At 41.2% G+C, this 19,171-nt stretch overlaps 1 protein-coding gene across 3 annotated transcripts; it reads left to right on the plus strand.

Moving 5' to 3' along the window:
• The first annotated feature begins 211 nt into the window (after positions 1-211).
• INPP5K (inositol polyphosphate-5-phosphatase K) lies at positions 212-16,185 on the plus strand. Of its 3 annotated transcripts, XM_074557313.1 has the most exons (13): positions 212-504; positions 2,582-2,689; positions 3,358-3,466; positions 6,474-6,590; positions 7,500-7,672; positions 8,281-8,392; positions 8,909-9,018; positions 9,594-9,620; positions 11,284-11,476; positions 11,696-11,833; positions 12,630-12,713; positions 13,400-13,504; positions 13,763-16,185. In XM_074557313.1, exons 1-13 carry the CDS (start codon positions 470-472, stop codon positions 13,877-13,879), a joined length of 1,428 nt encoding a protein of 475 aa, XP_074413414.1. In that variant the 5' UTR covers positions 212-469; the 3' UTR covers positions 13,880-16,185. The 3 variants fall into 3 exon arrangements, with proteins under 3 accessions (XP_074413414.1, XP_074413415.1, XP_074413416.1); XM_074557314.1 differs by lacking the exon at positions 9,594-9,620 and having other exon boundaries at positions 314-504; XM_074557315.1 differs by lacking the exons at positions 212-504; positions 2,582-2,689; positions 3,358-3,466 and adding an exon at positions 3,793-3,817.
• The last annotated feature ends 2,986 nt before the right edge of the window (positions 16,186-19,171 follow it).

Here is a 19,171-nt window from a genome sequence, read left to right on the forward strand (position 1 = left end):
GGGGGGGTTTTGGGTTTTTTTGGGGGGGTGGGGTATGGGGGGTTTTTGGACTTTTTTTGGGATTTTTTGGGTTTTTTTTGGGGGTGTGTTTTTGGGGTTTTTTTTGGTTTTTTTGGGGGGGTTTGGAGGTTTTTTTGGAGGATTGTTTTGGTTTGGTTTGGGTTTTTTTGTTGTTGTTGTTGTTTTGGGGGGTTTTTTTGGAGATTTTTGTTTTTGGAGGGGGTTTTGGGAGTTTTTTGGGAACGGGGAGGTCTCGGTGCCACCCTCAGGCCGCTGTGGGTCCTCCCGGCCGCCAGGGGGCGCCGTGGCGCGGCGCGTGCCCGCCCCCGTCACGCGCGCCGATGGGCGCGGAGCGCTGAGGGCGGCGCGGAGGCCGCGGCCGGGCCGGGCCGAGCGAGGGGAGAGCCGGGGGCTCCGCCGGCCCTTTCCCGGACCCTCGGGCAGCGCTTCCCTGCGAGAATCCCCGGGCATGGAGACCGCGGGCCTTCCCAGCAAGGAGTTGAGGTGAGTGGTGGGCGCGGAGGGGCGCGGGGCTGAGGGCGGCTCCGAAAAGTGGCCGCGAGCGGTTACGTAAATGGGCGAGAATTAGCGAAACTTGTGTGTGTTTGTGTGCGTGCTTATTAGCGCAGAATTACACAAATTGGCGGCGTGGCGTAGTCATATGAAATAGAGGAGAAAAGCTGATTTTCTGGGGTGGAAGGTGGTTCAGGGAGGTTTATGGGGCATTTCGGGGTGCTCGGGACTTCCCGGAGCTCTGTTAATGTGTTGTGAGGGCACGAGCATCTGCGCTTCTGTCATGGACCGGCTGTCAAAGACTTGTCACTTTCTGAGGAAGAACAAGCTTGAGTAAACACTGAGCTTCTGCTTTTACGATGTTTTTACAATGTTTCTTCACTCTCTGTCGGTGTCCTGTCTGGGCTCGATCCCTTCACTACAGAAACCTGCTTAGGTGGGATTTGGGTAACAGCCTGCGACAGGAAAATTTAAACAGCCAAACTAACAAGCTGACAAGAGCTTAAATGTCTTAAAAATCCTTTGAAGGCTTTATTATGAACACTGTGACCCTGAGAAATTCTCCGCTATTGAGTCATTTGAGCATTAGCAGCGGTGATGCTAAATAATGACTTTAGTAGGTTGCTTGTATTTAGGACAATGTTTGTTTTTACCATTGAGATTGTTTTTGTCAGTGCTGTGGTCACTGGGCACCTTGAGGAATTGAATTTCTGTCTGTAATGACTGATGGCTTCAACATTATTTCAGTTTTGTTTAATCAGGTAATTGTCTTACAAAATTAGTAACTGGAGAGTGTTCCCAAGTGCCATCTCCGGTGACAAAATTAGATCTGCACCTACCTACATTTTTCTTTCCCCTAGAAATTTGTTTTGGAGTAGCTTCTGTGTGACTTCAGCATAGCCTTACAAAGATACCCTATTAGTGAGGAAAATTATGTATCATTTTAATCTATTGTGCAAGGTTGTTTTCCAGCTTTTCTGTATCCATTTCTGTATACGTCACCTTGAGCAGGCAGTTGATTGTGGGATAAAACCACGGCCTTAATAATGGGTGTATTGATGGGGTTCACTAATTATCAGTGTTTATAAGATCATTATAGTACTCTTAAGATGATGGAAAATTAACAATTTTTTTTGAACCTCTCTGTCATGTAACAAGACTGACAATAAAGTGAATTTCTTTGTAGAAGCTCTGGTACCAAAATAACCATTTTGTAAAGAAACAGCAGCGATGTGAATGTTGAGGTTCAGTGGCTTTGCTTGGTTCTGCAATAACCATTTTGTAAAGAAACAGCAGCGATGTGAATGCTGAGATTCAGTGGCTTTGCTTGGTTCTGCTCAGAACTTTTGGGAGCTGGAGATTACATTTCTCCTCGCCTGCAGACAGGCACATGATCGATTCAAATCAACAATAAATTCTTTTAAACCCTGAGCTCGTCGAATTAACCACGTTAAATCTATTACGAAAAAAAACCCAATTCACCGTGTGAATTGCAGCTTTTGTAACAGCCCAGCCAGCGCGGTGGGAACACCACAGGGTTTTTTTTCTCCAGCATTGCTGCACCTCCATTTGTCCTTTTGAATGCTGGATCTGGAGAACCCTTATCAATCTCTTGGCTTTAATGGGCCGGTCCTTGAGGGTGTAGCGGTGAGCGGGAGCCGATGGCGTCGCTGAGCAGCGAGGACGCGGCTCTGGGGCTCTCCCTGGCCGAGGCCGAGCGGGGCCGCAGCCGCTCGGGCAGCCTGAGCAGCACCGGCTCCAGCGGGCGCCTGCAGCTCCGGCACAGGGTGGCCCAGCTCATGGCCTGCGTGGAGGACATCAGCTCCGACGACGAGATCCACGAGGAGGTGTCCCGCACTCTGGATGAAGCTTTCCTCATCTGGGGCAAAAAGATGAAGGATAAGGGGCAGGAATTCAGGTTTTGCAGTTGGTTGTTTTTGTAGCAGTGACGGGGCTGGCAAATAGAGCTTCTGTCGCTTTGCATCAACTCAAGAATGTTCTTAGAGTTGGTTGCCTGTCCACATTTCAGTTTTAGCATTGGTTTTGTGTGGTTTCTGTTTGTTTCTAGATTACATTTAGTTACCTGGAATGTGGGCACAGCTTCTCCCCCTCCTGATGTCACAAGTTTGCTTCAGCTCAACTCGCTGGGCCCCACCACGGACATGTACGTTATAGGGTGAGTGATATGAGAGAACTTGCTTTGTGAGTTTATTGCAAAACTGCTGGGTCTCAGCATGGTCTGTGTTGGACTGTGTGGTGTGAATCACTGCCTGGGAGATGGTTTAACACCGCTGCTACCAGAGGGTGAAGACTAACTTAGTCTAACTAACAGGAGACTAACTTAGAGCAGAGATGATTTATAGCAGTTGCTATTATTTGCTATGATTTATAGCTATAGATTTATAGCTGCTGCTGTGTAGTGATAGAATGCAGAACATCTTTTCTAAACACGCAAAAAGTTGGGACTGCCCTTTTTTTGTTAGTTTGTTCATTTTGATATGAAAGTTGTTGGAAATTCAGCATGTTTTAAGGGAATTAGTGCAAGCTTGTTAGGCACAATCTGCCACTGTGTTTTCCAAACTATGTTGAAATACTGAAGTCCTGACAATCGGGTTTTTATAACACACCTTGAGTCTGGCATTGTCTTAAACTCTATCTTCAGGTGTATATAACCTCCTTTAATTTCGTTTTACTCAGTGTCAGATTTGTTAGACTTGTGTGTAGGTTAAACTGCTTGAATGAAAAACTGAACTGCAAGAATTTTCTGGGCTCTGTGTTCTGCAAAGTTCCTATGAATTCTGTCCAAACCAACTGGTGCAATGTGAGTAATTGTGATGTATTCAGCTTACAGGAGGTGAATTCAAAAATCACAAAATTTCTGTCTGACTTGGCATTTGATGATCCATGGAGCATTTTTTTCATGACTGTCTTGTCTCCCTTGGGATATGTCAAGGTAATTATTTACATCACTCTTAAATGTCACAGCATTGAAGTAAAAGTCTTAATTTTTTTTCCTCAGATTATCCATGAAAGAGAAGTTGGTGTTTTTGCAGGTGTCTGTCACTTCCATAGGTACACATATGGTAGAGGTGATTCTTTATCACACCTGTGTTTTCCTGTTTTTCATGTGATGTGAACTCATACTGAACAGCAGATTTCTTGTGGCCACAATATCTTTATCTCTCTCTTGTTTGTAGAAAAGTTTTTTGCTCTGTGCAGTATTGGGGAACTGTATTGTGATGCTTCTAATGTAGTCTTGCACTATAAATATCCCAAGCAATGGCAGTGATTTTCATTGAGATTGGTAAGGCTCTTTTATCTTTTGTTTCTTTTTTTTTTTCCAATTTATTTGCAGGTGAAAGTAAATTCCATATGTGTAAAACAGGATTTTAATGGGTGTATATATTTATATTTACATGAGGACTTGATTTTTTGGTTGAAGATCTATAGCATTATATGGGAATTTAAATGATAAGATTTTGGGGTAATATCAGGGACATAAGAGCAGCTAAAGTACTGGATATTTTAATAATGCCAACAGTAAATGTAGGAAGATATCCTGGATTTCTCTAGTGAAGAGAAATTAAAAGCCTTTTGTAGTGATTTTCATTAAGATTGGTAAGGCTCCTTTATCTTGGTTTTTTTTCTTTTTCCAATTTATTTGCAGGTGAAAGTAAATTCCATATGTGTAAAACAGGATTTTAATGGGTTTATATATTTAAATGAGGACTTGATTTTTGGTTGAAGACATATAGCATTATATGGGAATTTAAATGATAAGATTTTGGGGTAATATCAGGGACATAAGAGCAACTAAACTGGGTATTTTAATAATGCCAACAATAAACATAGGAAGATATCCTGGATTTCTCTAGTAAAGAGAAATTAAAAGCCTTTTGTAGTGATTTTCATTAAGATTGGTAAGGCTCCTTTATCTTGTTTTTTTTGTTTTTCCAATTTATTTGCAGGTGAAAGTAAATTCCATATGTAAACAGGATTTTAATGGGTTTATATATTTAAATGAGGACTTGATTTTTGGTTGAAGACATATAGCATTATATAGGAATTTAAATTATAAGATTTTGGGGTAATATCAGGGACATAAGAGCAGCTAAACTGGGTATTTTAATAATGCCAACAATAAACGTAGGAAGATATCCTGGATTTCTCTAGTAAAGAGAAATTAAAAGCCTTTTGTAGTGATTTTCTAAACCAAGCACTATTTCTGGCTGATTTTGCTGAGGTGATTGCATTATCTGCATGCTAATCAGACTCAGTAGTTGTGCTGTTCTTTTAATTGTAATTAAACAAAACAAAGGACCCATTTGGAATTACAAAAAGAAAAAAACCCACATTGTTCACTCTGACCTAAGTCATTGCTGATAAAAATTCAAACTCTGACCGTGGGCTGACACTCAGGCCCTGTATCCACACAGTTAAAAGAATTGCTGCTGGTATGCCTGGCTGCTTTTGAATTGTAATTTATTACCGAGGCAGTTTGGAGCGCACTAATGAGCGGCTGCTGCCCCCTGATGGCTTCCAGCAGCACTCGTGGGCTGCAGTAACAGGGGGAGCTGTCAGGCCGGGTCACAATCAAAGCCGGCAGCAGGGAAAGGTCAGGCCGGGACTCAGGCAGGAATTTGGCTGAGCAGGAGAGCAGCACTCACCCCTTGGCTGAGCTGTGCTGAGGGAGAGGTGTCACCCTTGGGACATTCTGTCCCCGCAGCTGCAGGCTCTGTTTTCAGTGTTCTTTGGTCACAGCCCATTCTCCCACCAGGATCCTGTTCCCTCTGTGCTTGATTTGGCTCTGAGGGCTGGTGGGACTGGTGCTGCTTCCAGTGCTGCCTTGCTGAGTGAAGGTCCTGGGGATCTTGAGAAACCTCTGGGGACTCAGCAGAGTGAAATAAAGCAAATAAATAATAAAGGGACTGGAAGATCTTGGTGCCTCATGAATGGGATTATGGGAAGGAGAATGCTGACTACTAAAATATTTATGCATCATTAGTGATTGCAGTCCATTGTTTCAGTGTTCTGTGGGGTATTTTGTTGGGTTCAAGGACAATGAAAACATTAAAATATATTCTGAAATAATTTAATTCTGTCGATAGAGAGACAAAGGAGGAATTCTGTTTTAAATTTTGGGCTGAATTTTTTGTGCTTCTCCAGCAGTTGAATAGTCAGTTTTATTCTAATGTAGTCTTTTTCTAAATCAATCCAGCATAAAATTGAACTACAGTTAATGTATTTCAATGCCTGTATTTTAAATTGAGCCATGATCATTAAAACACAATGAATTTTGTGTCTCATGCCAGGATCATTGTAAAGTCCATAAATGTTCAATGAAGAACATCTTTATTAGACAGTTTCCACACACACAAACCAAAAAAACTCCAAACCACAAAAACCCTGTGTCTTATGTGCACTCTAAGTGTTTGGTAAATCAGATTTTACAGGCACTGCAAGGCAGGAGATTCTGCTGTTTGCAGCTCATTGTTTTTGCAGATGCCTGGAATTGACTGCTGTGCTTTTGAAGGCATTTAGAATATTTAATGATCTGCTCAAGGGTGCTTTAGTTTGAAAAAGCTGCTGCTGTTGGAGGACTTGTAGGTGTGAGTTCTAAAGCTTTTAATGAAAAGTGAAGGATTTGAGCAGGATTCTTAAAGGCAGAAACAAGAAGTTGGTGAGGCAAAGTCTTTAAAGAGGTTTGGGCAGGTGCATGTTTTGAGGGTGACTTCAGAGCGAAATATAATGTTGGAACTGCTGAGGAATTGATCAGAATTGTTTATGTGGAATATGTTTTTCACATGAAATGAATCTGCAATTACCGTGTCACAGTACCGAGGCCAGGCTTGGTGAGGGAGTTGCATGACTTCTGCCGTGGCCTTCTTCACCTAAAAGCTCCTGTGAGGTAAAGCCAAGGAACTGCTGGAAGTGACCACTCCTTGTTTTCTGTCTCCCAGCTCTCCTCGGTTCGCATGCAGGGGCTGCTGCTGCTGATCTTTGTGAAGCACGCGCACCTGCCCTTCATCCGCGGCATCCACACCCACTACACCCGCACCGGCCTCTTCGGCTACTGGGTAAGGGCTGCTCCCACCTGTGGGATCTCAGCACCTCAGGACTGAGGTGCAGTCACCGAGAGCACCCTTGGGGGGCTCGGGAGTCCTGGAATGTTCCAGAAGTGTCTGGTGGCTGGACTTTGATCCTACACAGGAGACGACACCTGTATGAGGACAGGAGGGTTTCACCGGGGTGAATGGTGAAGGGATGAGTTAATTAGAGGGTGAGACACAGGGTTTAGGATTTCTGTACAGGGGGGTTTAGAGAAGTAAGATGGAGGAATTGGGGCGTGTCCTGTCCTTCTTCTTCTTCTTCTTCTCCTCCATCTTCTGTGGTGATGGTGGCACTTTGGGATTGGTCATTACTAAAAGTGCACCGGGCAATAAGGGTGAAAGGTATTGGGGAAAAATGATAAATATTGTACACGTAACTTTGGGTATAAAGATAGGTGACCGCCCGGAGGGAGGGGAGTGTGCTCATGGCTGGCTGCTGAGCAGAGCTCTGTCGGGCCGAGAGAAAATCTTTTAGATAAACAATTAATAAACACTGAGACCGAGAAAAGAACTGAAGCCTCTTCTGCTCCTTTGAAACGCGGCTGCCCCAAGGCCACCCCGGACCTTTCCAGGCCATCCAAACAGCCGAAAATCGGACACCTGCTGTGCCCTGAGCTCTCCATGGGCCCTGCTGGCACAGGGAGGCTGTGCCTTCATTAAAAATTAATTACCTGGCAAGCAAACTCATTTGTTTGAACCTCACGTGCAGCGCAGACCAGAAATTTCAGATTTCAGTTTATTTGCTGATACGCAATGAGTTGTGTAGAAAGAAATGGTACTGATTTAAATCTTAATTGCAAGATTTAAAAGGTTGTAGGTGGTGTCAGTTCCATTTGCAGGGAAGTTTCAGGAAATGTTGTTCATCTCCCGTGGCAGGGGAACAAAGGAGGAGTCAGTGTCCGCCTGTCCCTGTTTGGGCACACGATCTGCTTCATGAACTGCCACCTGCCAGCTCACATAGAGAACACCGAGCAGAGACTGGATGACTTTGAGAAAATTCTGGAAATGCAGTTTGAAGGAGATGGTATTCCAAGTCCCTTGGATCATGAGTGAGTTGTTCACCCAGCTCTGTGTTGTTTCTATCTATTATATTTATCTATTATCTGTTTATCTCTTCTTGCACTAAAGAGTTTTGAGTTTGGATTTTTCATCCATCATTTTATTTTATATGTCCCTTCAGCCTTGACCCTGAACCCTGTGAGGAAAAGATAACCTGAAAGACAGATGTCTGTCTTAAAAGACTGTTCTCTTCCAGTCTCTAATTACATTCATTTGTTAGTATATAGATTGTACAGAAAAGCTTTAGAAGCTAAAGCCTGTTTATACCAAAAATCCTTTAGGTTGCTGTTAAATGCTCAGAGATGTAAGATGCAGAAGTTAATATTCAGGCAGTAATAAGCAAGCAGCAAGAATGCAAAGGACTTAATTTAGTGTTTCAATTACTTCAATTTTTTTTTTTTTTGTTTAGCAGCAGGTTGTCCCTGTGCAAGCTTATCTATAGCTCCTTAATGTTTGTGTTAAAGCTGTTTGCATTAAGTAATAAAAGTGATTAGAGCACCTAATTAGTGTAATAGCTAACATTCTGTCAAATTCTTCCCTTGAGTTAGTAGATTCATATAGATCTTCCTTGTTTGATGCATCTTGGTTTGGTTTTAAGGCTTCTCTTCTGGTTTGGAGACCTGAACTTCCGGATAGCAGATTATGGGATACACTTTGTCAGAGAAACAATCAAGAACAAACGTTTCAGTCTGCTCTGGGAAAAGGACCAGGTGGGTTGGCTCAGTCTCTGTGGGAGTTTGATTTCAGTTTTAATGCACACAAACACAACGTGGTTGTTAAATTACACCTTGAGCTTCTGATTTCTGGTAAAGAGCACAAACTTAGAGCAGTCATGAGGTGGAACATGAGGTGGTCATAAACCCCTCATGTTCTTTGCTAACTTTTTTCTGCTTTTGTGCAATTTCTTACTCATTTACAATGCTCATGTTTGACTGGAGATTTCTTTGAACTTCAAATCTTGTCAGTTGTTCCTTACCTTTGTCTCTCCCTTCTTCCAAGAATTCTTTTTAAGAAAACCTAATTCTGGATTTGTTTTGGGTAGAATTGCCTCTAAACTTCTAGATGGATTGTGTCAAGAGTTCTGGCTATAACAAAGAAGCCATTCTGAATTTACCTTTCCAATGTTGTACTGATTGCAGTGTTGAATTGGTTGATGCTTTCCCAATCGTCCTTTAAGCTCTGATTTTTTAAACAGAATATTTAAAAGTTACTTTTTATTTCTGCAGTTAAATATGGCAAAAAAGAAGGAAGAATTTCTGAAGGAATTCAAAGAGGGTCCTCTGCAGTTTAAGCCCACCTACAAGTTTGACCTTTACTCAGATGTCTATGACACAAGGTAAAAGATAAAATGAGTTTAGATGTGGAAAATGAGAGTGGATGTGGTGCTTGGTTAAATATCACTTTAGTAATCAGCAAACCTGAATTTCCTGTGTGCACTGGGGCTGTTGAGCTGTTCTGTTAGGCTTGGATTGATCAAATCTGAATAAATGAATTTTTTTGGCTGAAGAAGCTGGGATCTGCTGATTGTATGAGGGAAGTAATGAAACAACCCAGCTGCCTTTTTGGAAAGACCAGATTAACAAAATAAATGAGCACTTGTTTAAGCTGCTTCTCTTTTGTTCTTTCCTACTAAAAGTGCTCATTGGTTGTCAAAAAGAAGCAAAAGAATAATTGTCTGTCATTTTTGCTTCCCTTCTCTGTTTAAGCATTTCATTTGATATGCTGCTATTTGAAAATTAATAGTATATTTGTCTTTATTGAATAATTTAAGTTGAAGGTAGAGTATCTTAAATTTCCAAAGTTTTTCTGTGATATTGAAGTGTGTTTGTTAAGTATTAGTCTTATGTTTCCACAGAAAGATAAGTTCCTGTCCAAACAGGGTTTTGTACTGATCTTTTTCTTTACTTCCAGAGAACAGAAGTCCCTGTTTTGGTTTAAGTAAGAAGAGAACTTTCTGAATTTTGTAGTGATTTTAATATTTCAGAATCAAAACAAGGCTCCATCTGAGCTTTTGCTTTGATTTTTGTGAAATATTTGAAAATCAGATGACAGCTGATTTTCTTTAGGAATTTCCTTAACCTGTCTGAAAGCTGCAGTGTTATCTCCTCTGCTGTTGCACTTAATATTGGAAGTTTATTTATGTAGACCCAAAGACATTTTACTTCCTAATTTAATATAACAAGATGTAATGGGCCCAGCAGTAAATCTATCTTAAAAATATACTTAAAATAATCCAAACCTGGACATTTTACAAATGATTCACAGCCTGGTTGTCTGTATTGGCTGATTAGAGAACATGAATGTGGTTACACATTCTGTGTGCATCCTGCTGCTGTTCCAGCTACCAGAGAGGCTTTGGTGACCAGCAAGACCTCAAAGCAACCACTCTGCAAAAGTTACTTTTTATTTCTGCAGTTGCTTTTACTGAAACCTAGAGAATTTCATTTTTTACACTCCTTCAGTGTGAATTCTGAGGGTTTGTTTCCCATCTAATACTCCATTTTCTCTGAAGCAGGGAGTGTTTTACCTTAAGCTGTTCTTTTGGTATTTCCTGCACAGCAGAGCAGACATCTGGCATCTCCTAAAGATTTCTGTTGGTTTATAGAATTACTGCAATAAGTGGGATAAAAGCCCTTAGTCATTTCAAATCTTTCCACTTTATTAAAGGTAGGAAGGGGTAAAACAAAATTATGTTGGATATTGAACTAAATGGCCTTGATTTTGATATTTAAAGTTATTAAACTGACAGTTTTCCTTACACATCCTGCTTTTAACTTTCATAATCCAATCCAGTCCATTCTAATTCCCCTTCCATAGGGTATGATCTTTTCTCCATTTCAATTTGAAGTGATCAGCCCATCCAGAGAGTTGCTGTTAAGCCTTCTTCCCACTACAGAGAGAGCCACAGAGGGCTCATGTCTTCTGGTGTAATTTATCATTTAAAAGGAAACTCTGCATTGTGATAAGTACAGTTGCAGGCACAACTTCCTTGATTATGGAATTTTGAAAGCCTGTTGTTATGAGACAACAGTGGCTTGCAAACCTGAAATGCAGGCTGGTAGAATTTACAGAATTCTAAATAAAGCATTGCTGTGGCACCTGGGGTTACCATAAGCTACCCAAGTTTGTCCTGTCTTGTGTTGTTAAAAAAAACTTGCTCTTAAATATTTTTAATAATTTCAAACATCATTCAGACTCTTCCTACACATTCCTTATGTTTGCACCCTCATTTCTCAGAGTATCTGTATGGAGCCTGGGGCAGCTGTTGTATTATCTCTAAATCCATGCATGTTTTTACAGGGTTTTAGGAGAAAGTATCATTTCCTGTATGAAGCCAACTAACCCACTGAAATGTCCTTCTCCCCTTCATTTTACTCCTCTTTCAGAATCCATGATCTGTGCTGAATGGAGCTCAAATTAAGGAAACATTGCTTGTAAAACCCTTTAATCAGAGCTGTAAAATGAAGCTTGGATATGATTGCCTCCTTTTATTAATATGTATCTCACAGTCTTTGAAATCTGAGTAGACTTTGCACAGCATTTTTAGCTTTTGGCAACTTGTTTCTCTGCTCATTTCACTTTTTATTTTACATTTTTGCAGTGAGAAGAAAAGAAAGCCAGCATGGACAGACAGAATTCTGTGGAAACTGAAAAATCTCAGCGAGGTGGCATCAAAAGAAGGCGAATTCCCTGAAGAGGAAAACCAAATCTCTGTTACTCTGAATAACTACATCAGTCACATGAGCTATGGCATCAGTGATCACAAACCTGTCACAGGAACTTTCAAACTTGAGGTGCTTCCCAGTTATGTTAAGACAAAGTTTGTTTTACTCAGTGTTGCCTTACAGCAGCTGATTTCCCAAACCATAATCTCTGCTCCATTCTGATCATAGTGAAGGCAGCAAATTGCTGTCAGCTCATTTCCAGTCAGTTAAAGAGTCCAGTTGTGGCAGAGAAGAATAACTGAAAGAAGGACAGGCTTGACTGAGTTTAACCTCTGTTTTTTGGTGTAGATGAAGCCTCTTGTCTCAGAGCCCCTGGTTGTGCTGAGTCCTGAGGGGGAGTGGAGTGCAGAGCACGACGTTCTCATCCGCTACTCCGCAGTGCCCGAGTTCCCCAGCAGTGCTTGGGACTGGATTGGGCTCTTCCAGGTAATGTTACCTCACCAAAGATGGGAATGTGCCTGCAGGAGCTCCTGGGGAGTTTTAGAGCATGATTCTTTGTTGGGAATTTAGCTGCTAGAAAATGGAAAAGTACAAAACCATGGCTAATTCCAAGTCCTGCACCTGCACAGATGGCGTGTCCTTGGGCCTAGCTGTGGTAGGATAACAAACAGTGAAAGAGGCATGAGAAAAGAGAGATGTAACCCCTAAGGAATGAGGAAGAGTTGATGGTATAGTTTAACCAATAGATTGCTTAGCTTACAGAATATTCCTAAGCTTATTACTCGCTGTGTAAGTGTCTGATGCTCTCTTCAATAAACAGAATTTGCTATCACTCATATTGAGTGCCTGAGTCTCCCCTCACCGACAATGGCTCGACCCCGACAAAGGGCACATTCTGTGACAATTCTTGCTGGTGCAGAGCTCTGTGAAATAGTTGTGTGATTGCTGTTAGTTTGTGCGTGCTGACAGTTTAGCTCTGCAGCATGTGAGTTCTTCCACATCTTCTAAATTCTCTGCTAAAATAATCTGGGTGATTATTGAAGTAAAATGTTGCAAAAGTTGTGGAAATGCAACAAAAATCAAAGTCAATGGAAGAGTGAGAGAACAGAGCAGTCCCACCCTCCCAGAAACAGAAGATGTTTGCATGCCCCCAATATGTTTTGATCCTTAGAGTGTTTTAATTTCTTCAGTGAAACAGTAAACATCTCTCACAACTTTGTTTTTCATGTAGTATGGCTTTTGTTTCCACCAGGAAGCTGATAGTTTGTATCTTTCTCCGCAGGTGACTTTCAGGCATGTGAAGGATTATGTTACTTATGCTTGGGTGCAAGATGATGAAATTTCTTCCTGCAGTGACAGCAAAGAAGTCAGTTGTATTTCTTTTTAATGTAGTTTTCCATAGAGTAGCATTGCTGGTCTGTTCCATATCCTCTTCCCCTCAACTTGAGGAGTTTTGTATTCTCTTCCCAGTTAAAGCTAATTGGGAGCAATATTATTAAGATCCCTCTTCCTAATTCTTCCTATTGAATGGTTTGGTCTCTCTTTAAAAACTGCTGTCTGCTACAAAGCTGCCTAGTAGTGATTTAAACAAAACAAAAAAAAAACCCCAAAAAACAAAGAACACCTTATTTTGATGCTAATGATAAATATCCAGAGATGCTTACCTGAGCAAATAGAAGTCAGAATTGGGAACGGTGGCTCCTTGGGACAGGAGCAAGCCAAGCTTGTGGATTTCTCTGCTGTTGCCACCAGGAGGCAGCTCCACTCCCTGTGCTGCTCTCTGCCTTTGGCCCTTCCCTCCCAGCCACTCTGGGTCCTTCTCCCTTGTCACTGAACCAATCCAGCCTCCTGACATGGTGAAGGATATTCCTTCTCCTCCCTGATTGAATTTTCAGATGGTTTCCTGAGTTATTTCTGTCCCCATCCGTTTTAGCTTAGTTTTAAAACGTGCTTATAAATAGCAAATACTGATTTTGATGGTGCCCTGAAGGGCTTTTTTGTAAACTTTTTTTGCTCTGGAAATTGCTCATTGCCTGTTCTTATTCTTGCCAGGTTTACATGAGTGCTTCAGAAATACCCAAGATGGGAGGAGAATTTTTGCTTTGTTATTATAGCAATAACCTGCACTCAATAGTTGGCATCAGTGAACCTTTTCAGGTAATACATTAGGAAGCATTGATTAATGTTGATGTGAATTTTTTTTAATTACTTAATTTGTTTTCATATGCACCTGAACATAACTGTGTTAATCCTTGGAAAAGTGGCAAAGAAGGAATTTTTAAAAGGATGTGTCCTGGCTAAAAAGAATTTGCTCTGAGTACCTGTTACAGCATCTTTATATAATGGTATGGATAATACAGAGCAACACAGTGCTTTTGAATTGTTAATTTGGTTTTTATCCTGTTTTTCTCCTAGATTCAGTGTAGCCAAACACCAATAGAAGACGATGTGCTAGAGGAAGAGTGCAGCTGGCTGCAGAAACATGACAATCCAAAATCAGATGGTGATTCTGAAAATAGAAAGGGCATTTAATGGTCCTGGTTCAGCTGTCAGATGATTCTTTATGTCTTAGTGATTGTAAGCTTTTGCTCTTAGAAGATGGAGTGAGACAGGTAGGAATGTTCAGAAACTTTGGAAGCTCGTAGAAGATAATTTATTGTGGAAATGGTTATTTTTATTCTGGGGAGAGTGACTCTCTTGCACTGGATGAGAACTGTAAAATAGCACTTAAGGAATGCTGTATGTTTTAAGGTGATAGACATTTCTGATGCAATGATTTAACCCAAGGAGGTTGCAATGTTTCATAGGTTTTTTAGGCCTGTTCCTTTTTTTGTAGAGGATATTTTATTTACGATGCAATATTTACTATGCTGTAACCACTTAATAATTGATTTCCAAATCTTGAGTTTCAATGAAGTTATTTAAAAATTATTTATTAGATACAGCTAGTTAGCTTGTTTTGAAATTTTATTTGACTTTCAGATGTAAGCTAATTACCTTTTGGGAAACACCAGTGACAGCAGGTCACATGAAAAACAAAATCTTTGGAGTGTGTAAAGTCTCCTTTGGTAGATCCTTCTCTTCATGCCTTACTGAAAAACTCTTTGTAGGATTTTCAATTTCTGATTCTTCCAAATTGCAATACATTTATCAAAATGCACTATTCCTGATTTTTGAAATTCTTATTTTATAGAATAATTAAGCAATTTGCCTATTGCCTTCACTCCCCTCATTAAAAAATGTAAAATAAACCCATTTTTATACCAGTCCCTGGCTGGGAGTGAGCCAGGATCCCACAACTTCTGAGGGAAATTGCAGAAGTTGAGAAATGCTTTAGCATAGATGAACAGCCCATGGTTGATTATTTGACATAATCTTTGAAAATTGTAAATATCTTCAATTTATAGCAATCAGTCTGCAAACTTTGTGTTTTTCTAGAGGTGCTCAGACCTTTGTGTATCCTGTGCACTTGAGGGTGGAGATGGAATAGAAATTTCCTGTACCTTTAGGAACCTGAAAGGTAGTTAGCTTCTGAAAGGCTCTTGTTTTTGGTGGGGAAATAGAGATCTTTGGAAAGGATAGGAAACATTCCACAGAACCAGACTGCAGTGCTGGGACTTTGAGTGTCCCCTGCTCTGTCCCCACAGCTCCCCCAAGGTGTGGGGAGCACAGTCAGTCCCTCCCCACTCCCACAGGGATGGAAAGGAGATGGAAGAGCAAGGAGTGTTGGGATGTTCATGCTGCAATTCTGCTTCACAACTGAATGGTTTTGTTCTTTTTCTCAAAGCCTTATTTTTTTTCAGGGTTGTTTTGAGATAGAAAGTTAACAGCTTGATAGGGTATTTGTTTTGCTTTTATCATTCACTATACAAAACCTTTTGAGGTGCAGGTGTTTGTGTCCTGTAGAAGCTCTGCCATAGGTTTCTGGGTAGGTAGCTCAGGGGCCTTTAGGAGCACTTGGCCTCTGGAGGTTTTTGTTGTATCTCAGCTTGATGCTTGCTGTTGGGAACACTTGGTGAGTAGTGAGGGCAGGTTCAGAGGATGCTGTGTTCATTGCATGGATTAACACTGCCTTGAGGTTTACAGTTTGTACATTCCTGTTACTCTTTGGAACCATACTAGGAACAGTTTGCCCATTTCTACTGATCTCCCAAGAATTTGTTTTGCACTGAATCTTCCAGATATGTGACTTCTCTTGGCAATTAGGGCATCAGACAAACCCCTGCTTTGAGCTGCAGTCCCTTGTGCAGTTCCTGAGCTGGCTCTGGTTTCACTGGTGTAACTCTCTGACCATTCTCCATGCAAGGAGATTCTGTGGAGAGCCCAAGGAGCGCTGGGCTTTGAATTCCAGCCCACAGCTGGCAATTTACTGTGGACCAAGATCCAGTTTCTTCTAAGCAGGGTGCATCTGCTGGGCAGGAGCAGCTCAGAGGGAGCCTCAGAGGATCTCAGACCCTCGAGATCCTTTGTGCTTGTGGGAGCTGAGACCCCTCTGTCACTGGACACAGAAGCTGCAGTTTGTAACCTGATCCTTTGAACCACAGGACTTCCCAGAAAATGCCCCCAGCAGCTGGGATTGGAGCTGCTTGTGTGTGAGGAGGATGCTGCACACAACTCTGCACTTCTTTCTTCAGTATTATGCACAAAGAGGCACTTTTGTTTACTACTGTTACCTATGGTAGCTTTTCAAACTATTCCATGAGCTGTAATGATGCAATTTCTGATGAAATTTCTCTTTTCTTAAAACACCTTTAATTGGATGTTATAATCACTGGAAATGTTTTTATACTCATGTGTTTTTCTTTTCATGTACCTCTAAAATAAATCCTGGCAGTGAAGTGTTGTGCATGGCCTCTGTTAATTTGAGGAGGAACAGATTGGTTTGGGTGGGGAGGATTAATTTGTAACTTTTCTCCAAGGAGGTTGTGTTGGTCATGTTTGATGCACAAATACAAAGTATTTTAGGAGGAAATTAGTTACAACTTATGGTAGGGCTTGGGCTGCAAAAGAACAAGGATAAATGCCCTTTTTCCTTTGACAAAGCAGATTCATCTTATTTTTTCTCTATTTCAATGAATCCAGTATTAAGTGCTCTTGTGGTTTTGCATTTTCTGTCCCTCTTCCCCATTGAGGTTTTGACATTTTCCTTGTAAAAATGCCCAGACCGCTTGACGTTGTTTCTTAATTTTTGAGAGCAGGTTCTTCTAATTTCACTTTTTCACAGGGAATTGTTCATGGTGTGATTTGAGGTGTCTCTTTTGCCTTTATGAAACATCTGCTAATTTATGCATCATATTTTAAATTTTCTATATTTTAATATAAATTTGCACTCTGCTTCCATCTACGGATAACTTTTCATAACTTCCTGCTGTTGAAGAATTAATTTTCAGATGGGAGCTATACATCCAAGGAATGTTGTCCAGTCTAGCCTCATTTAACTCCCATATATTTCTGATTGCTGGCTAAGCTCAGGATGTGCAGTGTATCATTGCACACAGATAGTACAGCTCTGTGTAAACAGGAAATATTTCTAAGATGTCTTGCGTGTTTGTGAGACCCTAAAAATACGTTCTGATAAAAACCATTGTTTCTACTACCACTGCTTCCTTCTCTGCTCCTGGACACTGAGTGACACTCAGATGAACTTGTCTGAATTAATATACTGCAGTGGAAAGGCCAGTTGGACAAAGCTGGAGTTAGGTTTTCCTTGAGAGAGGAAATGATACCTTTTTTAAGAGCTCTGTGTTGCTAACAGGAAACTTCCTGTGGCCCTTTCTGCCCCTGGGTTTAGGAATTGCTGTTTGCACGTGATTGACACGAAGCAATTTCTGTTTAATATACACTTACTCTGAAAAATGACCTGCTCAGGAATCGAACTGCCCTGAATTTGTTTAATTGCTTCAGTTTGAGGAACATCATGGATCTGTGTGTGTACATCCCACCTCCCTCCATTACCGTGGAACTGTCATTTCCACTCACAGCGTGTCTGCAATCGAGGAGAACTTTGTGCAGCCTAGAAAGCAGCAAGAGAAATCTGTGTGGGAACAGCTGAGCCCAGCTTGGGAGAATCACTGGAGTCAGACTGAAGTGTGAGATCTGGGGATGCAAACTGGCAGGAGGAAATGCAGAGGTGCAGGAAGAATACAAAAAATATGAATATAGGCAACACAAAAGGATGAAAAATAGGATAGAAAAGGTTTTACCCTGCTAACTGGCAGTGCTCAAGTACACATCAGCCCTGGTAGGGAATGCTTCAGCACCACTTGTCAAGTTCTAATTGCACTGTACTGTGGTTTTACAGCTCAGGCTCATCACAGACCACACTCTGCTCCTCTGTGTTCTTTTACATTTTTTCCTCCAGCTTCTTTCTGCTTTTTTTACCTTTTTTTTTCCCACCACTCACTTGTAGCCCATTTTCAGAAGGCTTTTCTGCACATAATTCTGGTATCTGCATCACAGGAGCCATCCCACTGACACAGCTTTGGTGTTCTGACTGTTGTGATTTCTCTCCATAGAAAGGGGAGGTAAATCAGGCTGAGAATTGCTCCTCATTACTGAGAATAGGGTGGGTTTGTTTGGGGAAGTGACAGTGTTGGGTTTGAAAATGTGATAAAATCTATTTATTTTTTAGTAGAACTCTATTGGGAAGTAAGTGCTCAAGGAAACAATAGTTGGACTGAAACAATCTTGTGCAGAACAGCTAAGGAAGCATAAGAATAATTCCAGATACAAAACACAGAACTTTTCTTTGCAGTTGCTGAACAGAACTGTGTTACCTGTATTTGCTCTGGAGTGGCCAGTGCTTGGTAATCTTGTTAATTAATCTTGTTAATGCTTTCTTGGCAAGCATTATCAACTCCAGTTGGTTTGTAGTAGAGCTGAAAATTCAAGTTTGGCTCTTCTAAGAAGATAGAAGGAATTATCTCCTGAGCAAATATTAAAATACCTGAAATTTAAACTGATTTTTTTTTCCCCACAGTCACAGGCAGGATATGTGATATCTTTTTTTTGGAGAGTGATAGGTCTGGCCACTCCATTAATGGATGGCATGATCATTGTAAAGTTCTGTAATTGGACTTAACCCAGCATTCACCAGATTATTTTTCTCCTATTTGTAGGAATTTTCATGCAGTAACGTGCCAATTAATTTCCTTTGCCATGATTAGTTAGCTACTCAAGGACTCAATTAATAATGATTCCATTCTGCAGCAGTTTGCAGAACTTCCTGTAGTTACCATGGGAGCAGTCAGGGTTTTTTATTGCTTGCTCTTGGAGGCAAAGATGAAGGATTTTTTTTCTGCACAAAATCTCTTGGTAGATTTTTGAAGTCCACCATGGGATTGTTTCGTGCCAACACCTCTGGAACAGCATCCGCAGCGACCTGACTTTTCTGAGCCTGCTGGGACAGAAATGGAACAGCAACAAAGCTGGAGGCAATAAACACAAACATAAATTTAGGCTTCTTGGAACTGTCGTGGCACATTGGAATGAGTGGAAACCAATCTTGAACTTCATTGTTTCGGCTCACACCTAACACTTGGTATAAATACAGAGGTTCATCTTTTCCTCTCACAACAAGGCTCTGAACCAAAGGCTGCATTTAGTCAAGGTTGGCTGCTGCTGCTGTTGCACACTGAAACCAGAACTATCCATAAAGAATAGAGAGGGATTTACTGACTTTGCTTGGGAAAATGGAGCTGCAGGTTGAACGTGTCCCTACAGGAGAAATCATCCGCGTGGTCGGGCGCAAGGCACAGCGCGGCACTGTAAGCCTGGCTCTCATTGTTCCCTGTTCCCTCTGCTGCTGCTGCTTCCACAATAACC

Source organism: Zonotrichia albicollis, chromosome 22 (assembly GCF_047830755.1).
Source record: "Zonotrichia albicollis isolate bZonAlb1 chromosome 22, bZonAlb1.hap1, whole genome shotgun sequence".
Classification (NCBI taxonomy): Eukaryota; Metazoa; Chordata; class Aves; order Passeriformes; family Passerellidae; genus Zonotrichia; species Zonotrichia albicollis.

Coding starts and splice junctions, on each gene's coding strand:
- INPP5K (XM_074557313.1), top strand. CDS start 470: ATGGAGACCGCGGGCCTTCCCAGCAAGGAGTTGAG. Junction 6,591..7,499: donor CCGGCCTCTTCGGCTACTGG/GTAAGGGCTGCT, acceptor CTCCCGTGGCAG/GGGAACAAAGGAGGAGTCAG. Junction 12,714..13,399: donor CCTGCAGTGACAGCAAAGAA/GTCAGTTGTATT, acceptor TATTCTTGCCAG/GTTTACATGAGTGCTTCAGA.